Here is a 20530-nt window from a genome sequence, read left to right as displayed (position 1 = left end):
GTGCAAAAGAAAGCAGTCATTAATAGTTATGTTATCTAAATCCTTTTCAAAACAGGAAAAGAATAAGAGAAGGAACAGATTAGGAGTTGAAACTATACAGAAAAAAAATTATGGCTACCAGTTATAATATTCAGCATCAGGAAACTCCAATATTTTAAATAATTCATCTGATAAGTGATTTTTTCTGTGTGTGGGCACGTGATTTATTTAGTCCACAAACTTTCAGTGGTTGCCTATAGTCTACAAAGTGCTGTGTGGCTGGTGCCGTGGGGGACAGATTGGTGAGTAAAGCATAACTCCAGCTGCTAGTAATAAAGCATGGAGAGACCACCAAAAGAAAAAGTCCTTCACTGTGGGACAACTTTAATGTTCCTATTAGATTTAACAGGATTACTTCAGGAACTACTGATTAACTTATTCCAAGTTGATTCACTTTAAGGTTGAAGGAAGGGAAATGTTCATTTATTTTTTCAAGTTTTTATTTAAATTCCAGTTAGTTAACATAACATACAGTGTAATATTAGTTTCAAATGTATGATTTAGTGATTTTGAAATTTACATACAACACCCGGTACTCATCACAACATGGGTTGGTCCTTTTATAAGGGATAGAAGACAACACAGTTTTATAACCTTTTTTTTTAATGTTTATTTATTTTTAAGAGAGACAGAGACAGGATGCGAGTGGGTTAGAGGCAGAGAGAGAGGGAGACACAGAATCCGAAGCAGGTTCCAGGCTCTGAGCTGTCAGCACAGAGCCCGACGTGGGGCTCAAACTCACAAGCTGTGAGATCATGAACTGAGCCGAAGTCGGACACTCAACCAACTCAGCCACCTAGGCACCCCACAGTTTTGTAATTTTGATTATAATTTTGATAGATAACAATTTTTCCTTATGCAGTTTTCATATAAATTATTTGTAAAATCCAAGGACATTTCCCCGGAAAGCTGAAAGAATGTTCTTTCTTACTATCACACCAATAGAGACAGTCCCTTGAAAGGGAGAGGGAAGGGATAGTTGATATTGGCTCTCTGTAAAGTTCTGACATATTTATTAATAACTTGTCAAGTGCTAGATCATGGTCAAGTATATTTAACACATTAGGACCTGAAATACCAAAGCTGGTTTCTCTACAGGGGAAGACACTTCTAAGAAATACTTTTAAGATTTCCAGTTGTTGAGATCCACGTAGAGGTCCCTAGGTCCCTGAGATACATAGGCCAGTGCATTCCCAGCTGGTTCTTAGATCTGGTCAACTAAATAGTATTTTCAGTTAAAACAAAAAAATAACACATGTCTTCTTCTAATGTCAGAATTAAAACTTAAGACGACGAATCTGAAACATAAAATAAAGAGGAATAAAGAGGAAGCTTTAAGTGTTGCTCTTCACTTTAAACACAGGGAAGGTGGTACAGAAGTCTTGGCAAAAGGGACTACCATTTCGACTGCTGAAGATGTCATTGGAGAAAAGAATGTTAGATCATGGAATCATATATTTTCAGAGCTAGGGAAAGTCTTCAAATGAAGACAGACGTCTTGAGCATGATGGCTTGAGGAACAAACGCAATAGGTTATAAACACAACTGGAACCAAGGGTGTTGAAACTTTGTTACTCCACGACCTGCCTTTATAGATGGATAGCAAAAAAGGGGGGGATTCATTCCTCAGGATACCTCCTCCTACATCTTCCAAATTACAGGTCCTTTGAAGTAAAAAAAAAAAAAATACATCTTTTTGGTGAACTTTAATTTGGATCACGGTAGCAGCATCTTTCACATTGTGAGAAAATGTTCATTAGTAAATTCGCTTAAAAAGAAATTCGTTTATTCATGGCCTAAACAACTGAATTATGCACTAACACATTGGAGGCACCATTTGTAGAATTTGTTTTAATTATTAGACGTTCTTACCCTACTGTTTGCCTTCGAAGTGATCTACTACTAGGTTCAGAGAATTCCTTACAATGGACTGAACTGGCTCTACATGCCAGAGGGGCAATTCGACTTTTTTTTTTTTTTTGAATCCTAAACTGGTATGCTCTTATACCAGAAGAATATTCCATTATTTCACTTTTATGTTTTTGCGCCTTAGGAAATTCAGCCAGAACCTGGTTGCTCAGCTTTGGTACTTTGTGAAATGTGTTTACTTTGGGTTGTCTGCCTACCAAATCCGTTGTGGCTACCCAACGCGAGTCCTTGGAAACTTCCTCACCAAGAGCTACAATTATGTCAACCTCTTCTTGTTTCAAGGGTAAGGAAGGACACTCTGTGTTGTCACAGTCACTCACAGAGGGGAGGCTGGCAATAGAAAGGCACTTGTTTCCTTGGGAAGAAACAGGAAGGTGAAAACAGGCTGATGGGGCAATTTAGATCATCACAGAACTCTTATGACTTTTGGCAAAAGACAGATACACCTCTTGAAATAGCCTTTCTAGGTGTAGTTGCCACACACCTGGTCAGCATAGTGTTCTAGAATTATCCACATGGGTTAATTTTCTATTACTGGATCCTGCATAATTACTGTGCTAACATTTCAGGATGAAAACCAGGGATACACGATCCTTAGGTATTAATGTATTTCTGGGCACAATGGAACAGAATTCGGCATTTGTACTATTTGAAGATCCCCTTGGAATTTTGCGTATACAATGAGTTCCTCCGTTGAAGAGGGCCATTTATTCCACCTAACGTCAACCTGAATGCCACATGACTTGCTTGTCCCTGGTAGTAAGTTAGCTACTAGACAAGGCCTATCGGCTCTTCCGTGTAAGAATTTCGTTGGTAGTATCTCCTCTCTGTTCCAATGAAGATCATACCACAGCCCGGAAGGTGAGGCTGCTCATGGCACCGCTGGCTCCTTGGCTGTACCAGACCTGGCGACAGGTGACTTAGTCACAGAAGAGGTGTGGAGTGTGCTCGGTCAGTCACTTAGTGGTGTTCTCTGTGTATGGCCTGATATTTCTTCAATGGGCTGGATTAGTGTTCACTTGGCAGAGCTGAGTGGCCTAGGGGAGAATTTCCGAGTATAACCCAAGCTGCTCTGAAGAGCCTAGGGTGAACCTAGGTCTCCAGCTGGGAGAAGCTCTGTGTTAGTCAAGAAACAGGGAATAGTTCCTAGGCCAGAGAGGAGCCCACGCCAACGCAGTCCCAAATATGAGAACGTAAGGCCAGAATCTTATTAACCTGAGGCAGCTACTCAGTCCACCATCTACTGTGTGCCCCCAACCCCATGTCCTGCTCCCTCTGACATCTCTCATCTCCCCTCAGCTTTCACGTATCAGGTGTACAACTTTTCCTAGCTCATTCAACAGCAAAACCCCAGTACTCAATAATCCCGCGACCGACAGATTCTCATAACATAAACACATACACGTTTTAAAATGTAAAATGATGGGTCTTTTTGCAGAAGATATTACCTTAAATGTAGAAAATCCTAAAGAATCAACCGAAACACGGTTGTAAGTAATCAATGAATTCATTGTAAAGTTGCAGGATATAAAACCAACATGCAGAAATCAATGGTGTTTCCATACGCTAAAAACAAAACATCAGAAAAGAAAAAGAAAACTATCCCATTCATAATAGCACCAAAAAACAATGAAATACTTAGAAATAAATTTAACCGAAGAAATGAAAAGATCTGGGCAATGAAAACCACAAGACTTTGATGAGAGACGTGGGAGAGGACACCTTCAAACTTATTTAAAAGGCAATCCTAATTTGTTAAGACCATCAGCAAAAAGAAAAAATAGAAAAAAGAATGGAAAATACTAATTCATACGTTGACTTAGGATGAGAAGCAGTTGTATTCCAAGTTAATTTTACTATAAGGGTCACCTTGAGAATTTTTCCCAAGTCATAGGGGCTAAAACAATAAGGAACTACATGAGCTCCCGGGGTTGGGAGGATGACGGGGGCCACCCCACAACTGCCTCTCTAGCAAGATGTGGTTTCTGGCAGGTTCCGCCTCGTTCCCTTTCTGACTGAGCTGAGGGCTGTGATGGACTGGGTGTGGACAGACACGACCTTGAGCCTCTCCAGCTGGATCTGTGTGGAGGACATCTACGCTCACATATTCATCCTGAAGTGTTGGCGGGAGTCTGAAAAAGTAAGCCAATAAAAATGCCTTACCCCTTTTCGTTTCCCTTCCATCCAGGCTGGGTATAGGATTCATGTGAATCTCTGCAAGCTTTGTGGCCAAATACATGGAGGCAGGGGGCAAAAATGGTGAGGACCTGCGACTGTCCCATTGGTTTCCACCCCGGTGGACTTGGGAATTTTGGACTCACTGCTGCCTTAGTCAGCAATGGCATCCAGATGTGTTCTTCTTTTGGCCAGCCTATATTGTAGTTATTTTTAAAAGAAGAAATGATATATTGCTCTGTGACCCATAATTCTTAAATGGCTCATTTGGGAGCAGAAGGGAATGTGGTAGGATGGAGAAAAGTGGGGTCAGGTGGCTTGGACTCAGGCTCACCCTCTGATTCACTCTTTGATGAGCGACGGGACAATATAACTTCCTTGTGCAAAGGAAATCGAAGTGCAAATATTTGCTTATTCTGTTAGATTGAATATTAAAGTTTGAATACGGTTACAATTACTGTTATTCATTGGATTTTTTGCAAAAGCTTAAAGACGGAAACAGGAGTCATAACAGCAGTGGAAACGCTCAACAAGCATTGGCTGAGATGGTAGAAAGTATCCCTTTTTTTTTTTCTCTTCTTGATAATACCCTCCTTGAAAAAGTTCCCTCCAGTGTATATAATTTCTAGTATGTTCTGCTGCTGCTTCTTGGAGTTCCAGTGTCATAATCACGGGTCCCACTCACCGGCGGCTCCTGTATTTGTGGGGTTTGTGAGAGTAAAGGAGACAGGGCTGGCAGTAAACTTAAAATCTGCTAGCTTGTCCTCATTTGTAAGGAGCAGAGAAGCTGATAAAATGACAGAATATGGCAGCTATTCTACCAAAGGGACTTTGAAGGTAACAGTCATGGCGATAAAGCATCCAGAATTCGTGACCAGTGAAGAAAAGCGGGAAGAACCAAGAATTGTCCTGTCGGAAGTAGAAAAACAAATGGAAGGAGGCAAAGATAATAGCCGCTTTTAACTATTTGAAATAGTGGGAAATAGGGGGAAAGTTTGAATTTGTCTAGAAGACGCAAGATAACACAGTTGAGACAGGTTGGCAAAAGCTCTAGTAAGCTTCAGTGGCATCTGACGAACTTCCTAACAGTCGAAGCTACCCCATCACAGACTGGCTGCCTCAGGAGGTGGCTGCTGCCCAGAGGTGTCCACATACACACCGTCACACAGAGGAGAATTTACATCCTGAAACCTCTGTGCTGGGACGCGTAGGTCCTAGATCTATTCATTCAGCAGTTTATCATATCAGTTGTCTATTGCTGCTTATCAAACTACATCAAACTTAGTGGTTTAAAAATAACCACCGTTTTGGGGGCACTCGGGTGGCTCAGTTGGTTGAGCCTCTGACTTCGGCTCAGGTCATGTGGGTTCAAGCCCCACATTGGGCTCCCTGCTCTCAGCACAGAGCCCACTTCAGGTCCTCTGTCCCCTGCTCTCTCTGCCCCTCCCCTGCTCGTGCTCTGTCTCTCAAAATAAATAAACTTAAAAAAATCACAACCATTTTCTTTGCTCACAATTCTGCGGGTCGGCAGTTTGGGCTGCATGTCGCTGGACAGACTTGCCCAGGGTCATCCTGTGGCTGCTGTTCCAGAGGGAGCAGGCACAGGCCAGAGAAAGGCCCGAGAGAGAAGCGGTTCAAGAGACAGGCAAGTGGAGAAGATAATTTCGGAATAGAGAGGATCTGAACCTCTGTAGATGGTAAGAAAAAGAACAGTAGAAAAAAAGAAAAAGAGAAATTCTTAGCATCGAAGCCAAAGGATAAAGGTCTGGGTGGGGGGCCTCGGGAAGCGTGGGACCAGAGGCGTGGGTGACTAAGTTAGTAGTGGCAAAGAGGAGTGGCCATCCTACGGGAAGCTGGGGAAAGATGTGGTGAGGCGACTGCACACCACATAGCCTGGCTTCCGCATGAAGTAGACGAACTTATCTGTTGACAGCAGGAGGGAAGGACGGCATCCTAAAACCCAGAGCCTGTCCACTGAGCACTGGAAACCGTGAGATACTACTTCCTCTGGATGAATGGGAGGGGAGTCCTCAGGTGGGGGTTTCTGAATCAGAGCTCACATTACTGTCCCACATCGATACAGGGCCACCTTTCATGGGAGCAGCTGTGTCTGCCCCATTTGTTAGCTCTTACAAGCTTTTCACTGCCTTTGAGCCAACAGGTGACAACCATCTTTTTGATTCAAGTTTTTTTTTAATGTCTATTCATTTTTGAGAGAGAGGAAGAGCCAGAGCGTGAGCGGGGGAGGGGCAGAGAGAGAGAGAGGGAGACACAGAATCTGAAGCAGGCTCCAGGCTCCGAGCTGTCAGCACAGAGCCCAATACAGGGCTGGAACCCAGGAACCCTGAGATCATGACCTGAGCAGAAGTCAGGCACTTAACTGACTGAGCCACCCAGGCGCCCCGACAACCTTCTTAATACTATAGTGAGGAAGTCACAGCCATTGCCCGTCGTCCTTGTGAAGGACAGGGTTTGCTGTGCCCTAGAACACGAAGCATTCCTCCCCACAAAGGTTTACGATTATTGTTGTCATTTTATCTTCAAGAAATAAAAAGCCTCATTTCAATGTATCACCTTTGGTGATACATGCATCACCTCTACTTAAATATATACTTTTATCTATGCTCAGTCGCTGGCTATTTCAGAATAAGAGCCTTTTAAATCACACGTAGTACAATTTGCTAAGGAACTTAGGTGTGTGGGAGGTCAGTGTCAGGGGAGTCCAGGCGAATCTGGCACGCGTTTTTACTCCGTCCCATCAGAGACAGAAACGTTACCAGTAACTGTCTCTTGCCCAGTATAAAGCAGAAGAGTAAGCTGCTTTTAAAAGTAAATTTTCTTGGGGCACCTGGGTGGCTCATTCGGTTCAGTGTCCGACTTCGGCTCAGGTCATGATCTGGCGGTTTGTGAGTTCGGGCCCCGTGTCGGGCTCTGTGCCGACGGCTCGGAGCCTGCAGCCTGCTTCAAATTCTGTGTCTCCCTCTCTCTCTTCCCCTCCCCTGCTCATACTCTGTCTCTCAAAAATAAATAAATATTAAAAGAAAAAATTTAAGTAACTTTTCTTGGGGATTCTTCCAAGTCGAATGTGCTGTGCTCCAGGGGCTTTATGAACACACTTTATGAAGCCAGAACAATTTCCTAAAAGGCAGAGTGTTGGCATAGGAGCACACACAAATGCAGGCCACTGGGTCCCAGTCCTCGTTTCCAATGATTTCCAGGCAGTCACGTCCCAAAACACTTTAGGAAGCTGATTGGAAATGTAGCCTGGAAGGTTATGCAAACTGGGAGACCCAGAAGAGCATTGACTTACCCAGGAAAGGGGTGACAGGCAGTGCAGGACAGGAAGGGGACGGTCCCTTTGAAAGGTGAAGGGGGAAGTAGCCTCAGAGTTAGAGAGAGGTCCAAAGGTGCTGGCCCTGTCCTGCCCCGGGGCTGAGCAGGAGAAGGGGGAGAACGGAGGGGGAGGTTCTGGGGATTTTAGCAGTGAGCCTCAAAGGGTGGCCTCCAGGAGAGGAACCGATATGGCACCACTACAGTCAGAAGAGACCCACGCTGTTCTTAGCAGAGAAAAGTCTTGAACCAACGAAACACTTCGCCACCTTATGCCTGAGCGCTCCTGCGTGAGGATGAGAGGCCGCTTGTCTCAACTTGCCTCCCGGAGAAAAAGATGAAAAAGCAAGCCTGTGTGTGTGTGAATATATATCTGAAATTCTCCAATACTGCAGTTTTTCTTTCGCGATAGAAAATTATAGTCAGTGGCCTCAAATTCCAGCGCAAAGATACCGAAATACAGTGCTGGATCTGAACATCATGCCCTAACTCGGAGCACAGCCACTGAGAGGCACTATCTCCTGAGCACAGAATCCATAATGCTGCCCATACTGGCTCCCGTGTCCCCCGTCCAGCCCCCGCCCTATACTTCCAGGCCTGACTTCAGCAATCACGGACGGCCAGGGCCCATAGAGCCATTGTAGCAGTGCTGGCTCCCAGACCTCTGTCCTTGTTTGTCGCTTGTCACATGAGCTCAGCGCCTGCAGGCAGAATGTGGATGAGTTTTCCTTACCTCACCTCTAGTGAAATGAATGGCTGCCTCCTGAGGGATTGTGGCCCCCAGGATAAATCTCACAGCCAGGCTGGGGAGTGGGGGTAACCCCCATATTGTGTGTGCAGCCCAGCTTCAGGGGCTGACCCTGGAAGGCAAAAAGGTCACGGAGAAGCATCATTTAAGCAAGGGTTACACGTGCATATCTGAAGCCCTTTTGATTCCGGATAACAAAGCTGGCTCCTTGTGCCTTGCTTAGGAGCAGTGCTTGGTGCAAAGCTGATGGAAGTGATCCCATCCCTTCCGAACGCACTGCTTTTGTAGGAGAGAGCAGGTCCCTCACGTGACGCACACTTCTGCCACCACCCCCCAGTTCCTGCTGTTCAGCACAGCCCCCGCTGAGGACCCGCGTGGAGTCCTGGAGGCCGAGAGAGAGGGCTCTTCTGATCGTATAGATCTTATTGCAGGGCTTGAACCACACTGCCTTCTGACAACGTGTGTCATGAATGAGGTGAAAAACTTTTTTCCACCCACCAAGAGCAGGTGGTTGATAGGCACAGCTTTGGAATATTCAGGAATTTGCAGTAAAATGTCTTTCTCCCACATGATCCCTTGAAAGCAGAGGCTTTGTTCAGCAGTATTTGATCCATCGGTCCATAGGTTCATCACCAGCCAAAACCAACACAGTTTTAAGGAGAAAGTCCCTCGGGTCCCATTGGTCCCTCGTGGCACCACCGTGGGGACGTGTTGGGTGCTCCTTAGAGCTTCACATCACTACTTAATTTCCTAGAGTGACCTGAGCGAACTGAGCAGAATCAGGACTCAGTCGGGTCCCGCGGCAAGAACGCGCACCCCTCCTCCCCGACCCAGACCCCGCCTGCTTCTCGGGGCCAGAAGCCTGAGCCCGGTGTGACCTCTCTGTTGCAGAGATACCCGCAGCCCCGGGGGCAGAAGAAGAAGAAAGTGGTGAAGTATGGCATGGGAGGCATGATCATCGTTCTGCTCATCTGCATTGTCTGGTTTCCCCTTCTCTTCATGTCCTTGATCAAATCTGTGGCGGGGGTCATCAACCAGCCCCTGGACGTCTCGGTCACAATCACCCTGGGAGGGTACCAGGTAACCGCTGTGCACCTCCCCCAGGGCTCGCTCACCTGCCGGCGCCTTTCCCAATAAACAGCCACAGGATGTGGAGTTAGCTTTGGTGCTCCAGATTCCTCCCTACATTTCGGCTGGTCAGCAAATACGTGATGTATGAGATAAGTAAAGCACCGAGGACAGTGAAAGAGTCGTTTTGTTCTGGTTGGGTAATCACTTCAAAAAGAGATCTCTGAGGCCAGCTGCCCTCGGGTACCCGGGGGGGGGGGGGGGGGCGATAACACGGCGGAAATATTGTTCTTTGAACCCAGGATGCAGAGACGGGCCTCGGAGGGCTAACGGCACCTTGTTTCTTTGTTTTCCAGCCTATTTTCACAATGAGTGCACAGCAAAGCCAGTTGAAAGTTATGGATCAGCCCAAGTTTAATAAATTTATGAAGGCTTTTTCTAGGGACACTGTAAGTAATTGCATGCAGTAGATCTCTGTGAAGACCTTTCTAGACGAAAGGTGAGCTTACTGCTTGTCATTTTGTTCACTCCTCTGTCATGGCCTGTGGTGGTGGGAGGGACTTTTCAGGGGTTACCAGGGGTCCGCAGCGCATTTCTGGCTACTGGCCCCTTCGACACTCTGAGCCATTATGTCCGTATCATTGGATATGTGTTAATAAACGTAATCGTAATTCGGGACATTTTAATGTAAGCTTAACAGATGTAGGTCCACTTTCATATTTTTAATTTTTTTTTAATTGTAGTAGATACTGACCCCTTTGATGGGTAGGTCTAATCTGAGAATCTGTATTAAGGGAGTCATTCAAAATGTTGGAAAAGCTCTAGGCAGGCCCTTGCTTGTGCTGTCTGCATTAGTAAAAGCTGGGAGCCACTGAGGGCTTCATAACTAGGGAGCGGTTAAATAAGTTATGGCAAATGTATCAAGTGAATTTGATAGGCACTGGCTGCCCTAGAGCGGTCGGCGTGGGAGAAGGGGACCACCACTTTTCATTTTATTTACATGCTACGTCGTCTGAATGTTTTCCGAGCAGCGTCTTTCATAATACAAAATAGTCATTGCAGAGACTCTGCATGGCGTGAACATTTCTCAAGATAAAACCTAAGTGAAAAAGGACACACATTCCTATTTTTTAAATTAAAACAAATGAAACCAACATTTCCTACCATATATCACAGCGGTGATGCCCTGGTGGTAAAGTTGTGGCTGATGTATTCTCTTCCTTACATTACAAACTTTTAATCACATGATAAATCAAGCTTTCAGAATTAAAATTTGATTTACAAATAATACTTTGTATTTAAAGAAAATGATTAGGCACACAGATGCTTATCTCCTTTATAAAATTATCAGCCTCTAATGCACACTGCCAAAACTAATCTTGAGGGATGTGCAGCTGTGAAGACAGGACCAGGATATTGTGGGTGGATTAAATTTGACGGGTGGTGAGAGGGAACACCCCAATAGTTGATAGATTTCCTTCTTAATGGGGAGGAAAATGACACCAAGTCATTTGTCTTTTCTTTATTGATGAGTTGGGATGATCCCATAGCTGTATTGGTGCGACAACATCACCAAGATTGCTCCATGGCACTCGGGCTGCCCATCCCTGTGGGGAGGGGAACAGAATAGTGCAATAGAGCATGAAGACCATGCACTGTAAAAATTGCCCTTCCTTACTAAGAATTCCCCTTCATGTAGCCAGTTACAAAGAAGAGTAATCACTTTATTTGTACATCACCACAGGGGGCACACGGGTGGCTCAGTCCGTTGGGCGTCCGACTTCGGCTCAGGTTATGTTCTCACGGTTGGTGGGTTCGAGCCCCACGTCGGGCTCTGTGCTGACAGCTCGGAGCCTGGAGCCTGCTTCAGATTCTGTCTCCCTCTCTCTCTGCCCCTCCCCTGCTCGCGCTGTGTCTCTCTCTCAAAACTAAATAAACATTTTTGAAAAATTTTTATTTGTACATCACCATATATATGATCTATTTATGCATGTGTATTTGTGCGCATACAGGGTGCTATGCAATTTCTGGAAAATTATGAGAAAGAAGACATAACTGTAGCAGAACTGGAAGGAAACTCAAATTCTTTGTGGACCATCAGCCCTCCCAGTAAGCAGAAAATGATAAGCGAACTCACGGACCCCAATAGTAGCTTCTCTGTTGTTTTTTCATGGAGTATTCAGAGGTAGTTACTGTATTTCCATGCATAATTTCCCCTTTCCCCCCAATCTAAACTCGGGGTGGGGGTGGGTGGATAGAAGTAAAGAAAAAGTCGATGGATGTGGTTTATAGCTGACATTACACTTTGGGAACATTCATTCGATGCTACAGCTAACATCTGTGTTTACTAAATAACAGTGTGGCTAGGAATCTCTGACAAAAATAAGAACTTCTTAGTTTTCCTTTTTTCTACTCACTCCAGTTTTTAAAGAGAGTCTGGCAATGAGTTTTGTGAATGAGAGAGAGAGAGGGGTAAAGCAAAAAGAAAAAGTGTCATGACTTATAAAATGAAATGGTCTGGATGATTGTAAGATTTCCCTGAAAGGTGGACATTTGGTCTTAGCAATAAAGAATTGGCAGTCTCGGGAACCCGAATTCTCACTCGAATCCCTCCAACGTAGGGAAGTCCTGTCAGATCTTTTCTCTAAGCAGGAGATGTGAGAGCAGCCTGGGAGTCCCAAGATGGGAGAGCTGAGAGAGATTCCTTCTCACCTAACCTGAGCCCATGGCCAGCACGTGGCCACTACTGCACTTGTCGATCTGTGTTAAGTTTGTATTTAAACTCAGTTAGTTAACACACAGTGTAATATTAGTCTCAGCTGTACAGCATAGAGATTCTTCACTTCCATACAACCCCCGGTGCACCTCACAAGTGCCCTCCTTAATCCCCATCACCTATTTCACCCATCCCCCCACCCACCTCCCCTCTGGTAACCGTCAGTTTGTTCTCTGTGGCTAAGAGTCCCTTTCCTGGTTTGCCTCTCTCTTTTTTTCCCCTTTGCTCACTTGTCTTGTTTCTTAAATCCTGCACATGAGCGAAATCATATGGTATTTTTCTTTCTCTGACAGACTTATTTTGCTTAACATAATACTCTCTAGCTCCATCCGTGTCTGTGCAAATGACAAGATTTCATTCCTTTTTACCGCTGAGTAATATTCCATACACACACACCCCCCACATCTTCCTTATCCATTCATGAGCATGTCTTAAGAAAAGTTCTTGCATTCAGAAGCCCAATGTGTTAGTGAAGCAATCGGGGAACCTCAACACAATACACTAGTTGGTTGGCTTAGTGTTTGTTTGTTTGTATTTGTCATAGTCTTGTGATTCAGGATTCTATGCCAGCAGTCAAGTGATAGGTTCATTGGGTTCATGGTTCCTGGCTTCTAGGATAAAATTAAGAAAGAATTATGATAGGTACAGAAGAAGGCTTCTCCAATCTAAAGTGAATTTACAAAGAAACAGTAAAGAAATATCTGAAAGGGGGCTGTTCAGAATTGAAAGAACTCTTTCTTTCATCTTATTTTCTCCTTTAGAACATCCCAAATTCCTCACATGAAATTCTGTACTGCCAAAATTCACTTTCTAGCCTTTTCTTTGAAGAGCTACCAAAATAATAATAATAATAATAAATAATAACAACATTAAAGATCAACTCTTGATGGAACATTCTTTTAAAAGCATGGATTCTATTAGTCACCATGGAGACTAACCTCACTAGATTAATAAAAAAAAAGTGTTTCAGAAACTCATTATCAGAGCATCAAGACGGTTTCTCTTCTAGTCAACAGACTCTGCCCTCTCACCTGCCATCTGTTTTAAAGGTGTTTGTAGCCTCCCCGGGCTTTACTAACTTGGTTGTCTAAGAAGCTGGACGTAAAGGTGAGGTGGACAGAAAAGGTTGGGGGTGACAGTTGTGGATCCAAGGAAGACTTGGTGAGATTAATAAAATGAAGAGTCAAGTGAATTTTTGAACGTCTCTCCTAGACTTCCAAGTAATCACTGACATTGAGCCTTTTTATTTCTCTTCACAGAAACATGAGTTTGGGTGCAAAGGCAGAAATTGCAACCGATAAGCTTTCTTTTCCTCTTAAAAATACCACACGAGAACATATAGCTAAAATGATAGCCGGCAACAACACGGAAAGTTCAAGAACACCGGTGTAAGTGATTGCTCCTGTTAATTAGCTTAAATAGATGGATATATCTGGTACAAAATCTGCATCTGCAAACTCACGTATACCAGAAATGCAACTTTCTTCAGTAACTCAAGTCAATCTCTACTTGGAGGCCTCGTTGTGTTACATTAAGGCAGCTCTGTTTTCCTCCCCCGGTACTCTGTCCACCTAGCCCTGGGAGTACTGACCTTGTTCCTGGGTAGCAAACTTTGCTCTTATCTGACCATAATCACCAAAAGCCAGAGAAAGCCCCTGGGATACCCCTCTTCTACTATTACTCCTGGCCTGGGGTCATTGAATGGATGGGAGATGAGGGGAAGATAAGGGGTAAAAGGAAATTTGGGGCGGGGGGGGATCTACATCTTAAAATATTCTCCTGCCGTATAAGTACTCCACTTCAAACAGATATAAGCTGTGATGTCTAGATTCTAAGCAGGAGGGGGAGAAAATGCTATTGGTGCAAAACCACTAAATGAAGTATTCCAGACGTCCACCAGCCAATGCCTAGTTCTGACCTCCAGTCTGCCTTGGCCCCACTTTAATGCAGTGAATATAAGCCACCATGATGCAGTCCTCAGACGTGCTCCCTACGACAGCCTGTGTTAATCACTAAAGTTGAAGGAACCTCAAAGACTGTCAGTTCCTCCCCCATTATTTCATGAGAGAACAGGCAGGCCTAGAAAGACACAGCGACCTGCTCAGGTCACTTAGCTTGTCCTTGGCAGAGGGAGGGTTAGGTCCAGGCTACTAGTTCTCCCCTCAAGCCTCAGTCTTGTCACTAGATAGATTCATGCCATCCACTTGATTATAGATATATCTAGAGAGAGAGAAAGAGTACAGACCTAGATCCTAGCAAGAAAGACAGTCCCTTGCTTCAGAAACAGTCACAGACATGGAAAATCTCTGTAGCAGTTTTCAAGTCATAAACTGCTCATGTACAGAGTTTACTTGAGTATTCGAATAGAAACAGGTAAAATTTTTTTGGCTTCAGAGAATTCTAGTTAGAATGGAACCCATAAATTGCGATGACATCACATTGTATACATATACAAAGATTCACCATTATCGTTTGATATGAGGTCAAAGTAGCAACAAAAAAAATCAATTTTATGTGGGTAAAACAACTAAAACTTAATTACGCTTCCCCTCCTTTTTTTTTTTTTAACATACAGGACTATAGAAAAGATCTACCCATATTACGTGAAAGCACCTAGTGATTCGAATTCAAAACCTATAAAGCAACTTTTGTCTGGTAAGGCTGAAAAGGAATTATTTCAGAACTTTTTTTTTTAACCTTCTTTTATTCAACTTCTACAGTTTGCATTTTCAACCTTTCTCGAGCTTCTTTCCAGTTTTCTGTCTCTGTGAGACAGAGCTTATAGGAAGCATGAGACTCCCAGCTGCGTTCCACAGCCAGAAGGAATCAGTCACCAGAAGCCATATTCTTCATTGTTTTCATTGATATAGAACTTGATGGGCTTAAATCCACATTTAGTGCCTTAGTCTGTTTACTTGTTTCTATTAACATCCATATCTTGGACAGAAAATGGCCTCATGCAGTATTAAATATGAAGGCCCCACGATAAGAACAATAAAAAGGTAGCAGGAAATGTGCGTGATTCAGCCCAAGAGTCGTTAAGTATCAACAGTAGTCTCTAGGGACTGTATTTACCCCAAATAACAGAGATGGTAGTAAGATGATGATATGGAATTCTTAAGCATTAATTATGAAGCATTTGACTTCATCAGTTGCCTGGACCAGAACAGATGGGTATGGATGGTAAAAGTAGAAGGACAGTGCAGTATATATCCAAGTCACGTTCATTCCTTTGCCAACATGGGTTGCTCATTGTCACCAGGCAGTATGCCAGGCACTGGAGACGAGGTTCTACATGGTTCATGTTTAGCTGGAAAGATGGAGATTGCCTAGGTAAACAGGTAGACACCCCCATGGAGATCTCAAGAAGTAGGGGCAGCATAGAGGTTCCGAAGACAAGTGTGGGTGGGCCCCCACATCTCTATGCATTTCTTCCTCTTGAGGTTCAGCCTGTGAAGTCCCCCTTCCCCACACCACAGGTCTTGGTGTTCTCAGGTCCTGCCAACACAACAACTTCTCTGATTAGCTTTACTGAGTTCTCTCTGATCTTTACCATAAGGCCTATTTAGCATACATTGGTGGTTATCACCAGTTTACAAAGGGGGAACCAAGGCCCAGTGTGTGAATTACTCAGCAAAGGTTATACAACCAGTACGTGGACAAACTAGATCCAAACATGGGCCACATGTCCCCCTTCAGAACTCTCTAGACTTCAGAACCAAGGTTCTTTTTCTTCCTGAGCATTCTCAGTGGTTCACATTCTTCTTGAGGAGGGGTTTCTTTATCTTTATGAGTCTCCTGCCTCACTCTCCATCCATCCATCCATCCATCCATCCAATAGACTTACTTTGCCACACACTGTCCTAGATTCCTTTGATCTAGGAATTTAGCAGGAAATAATGCAGCCACGGCCCCCACCCTCACAGAGTTTATACTCCACGACCATGATTCTCAGTGGAGGCCGTATTATCATTGGCAATGGTGGTATTTTCTTAGAAAGGCCTACACAGAGGACTCCAAGCTTTCTGTTGGCCCTTTTACTGTTTTATATTCACCCTAAGCTCCAACACAAGCAATCATTAACCACACATCATGGGTTTTCAGAACTTTCCTGAGCTTCATGCCATCAATCCTTGCGGAAATAACCTCCTCTCCCTCTCCATCTCCACTTTACTGATGTTCTCAGCAAAATTCAACTCAGAAGTCATGTCATCTGGGAAGCCCTCATGGATCCTACCAACCAGAATTGTTCTCTCCTTGTCAACACAGGTCTAATAGTGGTTGCCACATGCCCATAAGTTGTGCTCATGTACGTGGCCTGTTCCCATTGAGATATGGGATTGTGCTGTATTCAACTCTGTAACCCCTGATCACCTAACAGAGGGCCTTCCTCCCAGAAGACACTCAATAAATGTTAGTAATATGATTGGATTAGTCAAGTCAATAAAAAGTCAGTGATTTGGGTTTTTAAATGTCTAACTAGTTGCTTGGAATTATTAGCAAAGAAATATACTCACGTATATTAAGCACGTGTGATACTCACGTATATACTCACGTATATACTCACATATATATCACGTGGGTCTTCGCTCTCTCCCTGTGATATGGCTGCCATGCTCACTTAGCAACAATGAGCGTCCTCTTTAGCGACAAGGAGAAACCTTATGCACACCTGCAGCCCACTTTTCTTTCTCCACTCACACTATTAACATGTGCCCTACTCATCCTGGCATCACACGCTACGGATAGTGGTAATCAGGTTCTGCCATCTGACAATTGTTTGCGTGCATTGAATCTTAATATGCTTATGCTAACTTGGTTTCATTTTTCTCGTCTTACAGAAAATAACTTCATGAATATCACCATCATTTTGTCCAGAGACAATACAACTAAATCTAACAGTGAGTGGTGGGTTCTCAACCTGACTGGAAACAGAATATACAATCAGCACGCTCAGGCCTTGGAACTGGTGGTCTTCAATGACAAAGTCAGCCCGCCCAGTCTGGGGTTCCTGGCTGGCTATGGGTAAGGACGCATTTCAGTTAGCAGTCACAAGAGCCTACTTCTGTGTCATATAAAGTTGATGGGAAGCTTTGTACCTTCCTAAAATTCTTGAACTTAACAGCTGCAGTGTTGAAATTCATAGATCATTGGCCCTTCAAGAACCAGAGTCCCAAAGAAGTCAAAATGCCTGGGGTGAATAACACCATTAAGGACAGGACTAGAAGTCATATTTCTGGTTTCTTGACTCCACGTCTTCCTGTTACGTTTGATGTAATTCAATGTTTAAACTTAGAAATTGGTGTAGGGTTATCTGTTTTCCGTGTAGATTGCCTTCTGACCTGAGCAGATGCTCAGTCAAGCATCGCAATTTTGGACATGGTCCAATGTCCAAAATGGTCTGATGCTATCATTTCACCGTGTTCTGATGCTTACATTCTAAGACACATGCATCCCCTACAAGACATGAAAGTCTGTTAAGAAGTCAATGTCTATGCAGAATTATAGTATTAAAATAAATAGCTAGGTGCAGAAAAGTATATATAGTACAATTGCATTTCTATCAAGTATATTATGTGGTTTCTTTATATAATGTTTGCAGTAAAACCCCCTGAAGTTCATGCATGAGACTACTAGCATTGGTTGTTTCCAGAATTGAGATTGTTTTGACACTTTTATTTTTCAAGTCTTACAGCACTGTAATGTATAAAGTGTGTTTACACAAGGAATATGAATTACCTTTTTAAGAAAATTTTTTTAATGTTTATTATTTTTGAGAGACAGAGAGAGCCAGAGAGCAAGCAGGGAAGGGGCAGAGAGAGAGGGAAACACAGAATCGGAAGCAGGCTCCAGGCTCTGAGCTGTCAGCACAGAGCCCTATGTGGGGCTTAAACTCACAGACCGCGAGATCATGACCTGAGCTGAAGTTGGCTGCTTACCCAACTGAGCCACCCAGGTGCCCCTGAATTACCTTTTTAATAAACACAGTAAATGTTTTCACCAAAGGGAAAAACTCTAGAGAAATTTTGTTATTTTTTTTCTTTTAGACGTGTTCTATTAACTGTGTTTAACTGGTAGATACAATTTCTAGCTACCTTTTTTTTTCCCCCCAGTATCATGGGATTGTATGCTTCGGTTGTCCTTGTGATTGGGAAGTTTGTCCGTGAATTCTTCAGTGGGATTTCTCACTCCATCATGTTTGAAGAGCTTCCAAACGTGGACCGAATTCTGAAGTTGTGCACAGATATTTTTTTAGTTCGAGAGACAGGGGAACTGGAACTCGAGGAAGATCTCTATGCCAAATTAATATTCCTGTACCGCTCACCAGAAACCATGATCAAATGGACTAGAGAAAAAACAAATTGATGCTTTAAGACACAGACTGCAGATCAAATTAACATTTGAATTTAAAAAAAAGCACAATATGCTCATAAGAGCTAAGCATTTCTAGTTGGATGGAAATGGTTTCTCTTCTGACAGGTGGTCAAAAGGAGCTGACTTCCTTCTGCAGTCTAAGCTACCTTGTAAACGAAGGCGCTGTTGAAAATGTTATTTGTAATTCCATTTCTCCAAAATCAGGGCTATTTGTTTTATGATATAGTCAACAGTGTCTTGCATTCTGATTGACGATGCAAAGGAATCATTTATGGGTCTCCTCCCTCAGAGAAACAGTAGAGAAGAAGGGAAAAGGAAAGTTGCCCATGGTTTTCTGTGCGGAGCCCGCACACTTCCTGAAGAGATGCTCTAGTTCAGTAGGCCGCACCCTGTTGCCAACGGGGAAGCTGCTGTGGGGAGAACAGATGGGCCTCAGCACGCCCCGAAAATACGCAACAGCAATAGGAGGCTGAAACTCCTGAAGAGATTTCTGGGGTGGGGGGCGGGGAACAAGAGGGAGCCAAAGACCCATGAAGATACCAGTGGACGAACGAGCCTCATTCTAAGCAAAAAGTTAACATTAGTGACACTCTTACTGCCTTATCTTAACTGAAGACTAGTAAAAAAAAAAAAAAAAAAAAATCTTTCCATTAAACACCAGTGACTTCTCAGGAAAAAAGAAAAAAAAAAGCAGCAAAACAAAAATGGGGACACCGGTTTTGTCGAGGCCCAGCAAATGACTCGCTTCAGTGGTGGCTGTTATGCTTCAGAGTTCTGCTCCTCCTCAGACACAGGCTCCAGGTAGAAGGATGAAAATGGCGCCCAGCTGGGTGTGGAAATCTCTGACTCTGTAACTCTTTCCTAACTGAGGTCATGAACGCCCTTCTACCTTTTTCCCCATCCCTCAACACGCTTTTTCCCATTTCGATGATTTAAGGCAATGGTTTTTTCCAGTATGTGACATTTTCCTTCCTGTTTTTCAGGTATATCGAAGAGTTTACATATTCCAATTCACATTTTTACATCTGAGACGGGTTTTTTAAGTTCATAGTTATGGAAGAAATATGTATATTGAGCTTGGGGAAATAAAAAAAAAACGGCCTTTTCTTAAATTATTATTATTGGTAATACAACCTCTTCATTAAATAACAATGTAGCATGAAAATTTATGATTGAAATGTAGTTTTCATTCTGTATTAAAATACAGTTTCTGAGGAGTCATTAAATGGACTAGAACATGTCCAAAAAAATGATCCTATGTAGTCTGGGTTCAGGACTGACTTAAAATAAAGCACATCTTGCAAAGCCATTTCAAGAATAGTCTTCATTCTGCCTCCTTTGCGTGAAGTAGGAAAAAATTACTATTTTCAACACTGTGTACAAGGAGTTAAAAAAAATCATGGTAAGGGAATATGGAGCTTTAAAAAAAAAAAACAGAGATCAGACGGTGTTCGGTGTCTTCTAGAGAACTGGTGCATATTTTTCTTCAGGCGGGAAAGCCAGCGTACTTCCCAGCCTGTGGCAATCAGCTCCTCCGGTCGTTGTAGCAGTAAACTCAGTCCACAAACTGTGGCCCACACTCTGATTTCCCAACAACACAAAGAATCATTGTGCGTATTCCTGGTTGTGAACTCTTTCTTTGAAAACAGGGCAGCTCAAGGGAATTTCCAGAGAGCAAGTTATGACACATTCAGGAAAGAGGAGAAGTAGGAAATCCTCCCGAGAAGAAAGTGGAAAGTCAAACTATACCAGAATGGTAATGCTCTTCAAGAGAGCAATTTCCAGGGTTCAAGAAGAAGCTTCCTGTGTGTGGGGGGGGAGGGGGGCATAGAAGGAAATATAAAAGATAGAAATAAAGGATTGTAGAAAGGAGGCGCTTCCTCCGGGGAGGCATGTGCTAGAGTGGAAATGGCAGACAACGAGGAGGTCCGCAGGCCTGGCCAGGCTACCGTTGGGCAGGGAACCCCCGGGCCAGCAGGCCCTGTCCCCTCTCAGCCCCACGTATCTGACAACATGAAGGGATCATCGTACTGTAGCCAGCCACGTTCCAAGCCCCGGCCCAGCGGACGCTCCTTGTGAAAGTGGCCTGC

The 20530-nt window shown here is 43.7% G+C and overlaps 1 protein-coding gene across 18 annotated transcripts in view; it reads left to right on the top strand.

The window, feature by feature from the left end:
• PIEZO2 (piezo type mechanosensitive ion channel component 2) overlaps window positions 1-19749 on the top strand; it is a 472860-nt gene extending 453111 nt beyond the window's left edge. For 17 of the 18 annotated variants that reach the window (XM_045458723.1, XM_045458719.1, XM_045458722.1 and 14 more), the window contains 9 exons: window positions 2093-2251; window positions 3961-4108; window positions 9113-9301; window positions 9646-9738; window positions 11302-11474; window positions 13325-13453; window positions 14641-14720; window positions 16907-17090; window positions 18179-19749. In XM_045458723.1, coding sequence (XP_045314679.1) covers window positions 2093-2251; window positions 3961-4108; window positions 9113-9301; window positions 9646-9738; window positions 11302-11474; window positions 13325-13453; window positions 14641-14720; window positions 16907-17090; window positions 18179-18431 — 1408 coding nt within the window. In that variant the 3' untranslated portion in view covers window positions 18432-19749. Of the gene's footprint in view, window positions 1-2092; window positions 2252-3960; window positions 4109-9112; window positions 9302-9645; window positions 9739-11301; window positions 11475-13324; window positions 13454-14640; window positions 14721-16906; window positions 17091-18178 lie in introns of those variants that run through there. The other variant, XM_045458724.1, reaches the window with a different exon arrangement.
• Window positions 19750-20530: the final 781 nt, after the last annotated feature.

The sequence above is a fragment of the Leopardus geoffroyi genome, chromosome D3 (genome assembly GCF_018350155.1).
Source record: "Leopardus geoffroyi isolate Oge1 chromosome D3, O.geoffroyi_Oge1_pat1.0, whole genome shotgun sequence".
Lineage (NCBI taxonomy): Eukaryota > Metazoa > Chordata > Mammalia > Carnivora > Felidae > Leopardus > Leopardus geoffroyi.
This window is presented reverse-complemented; position numbering and strand designations above follow the sequence as displayed.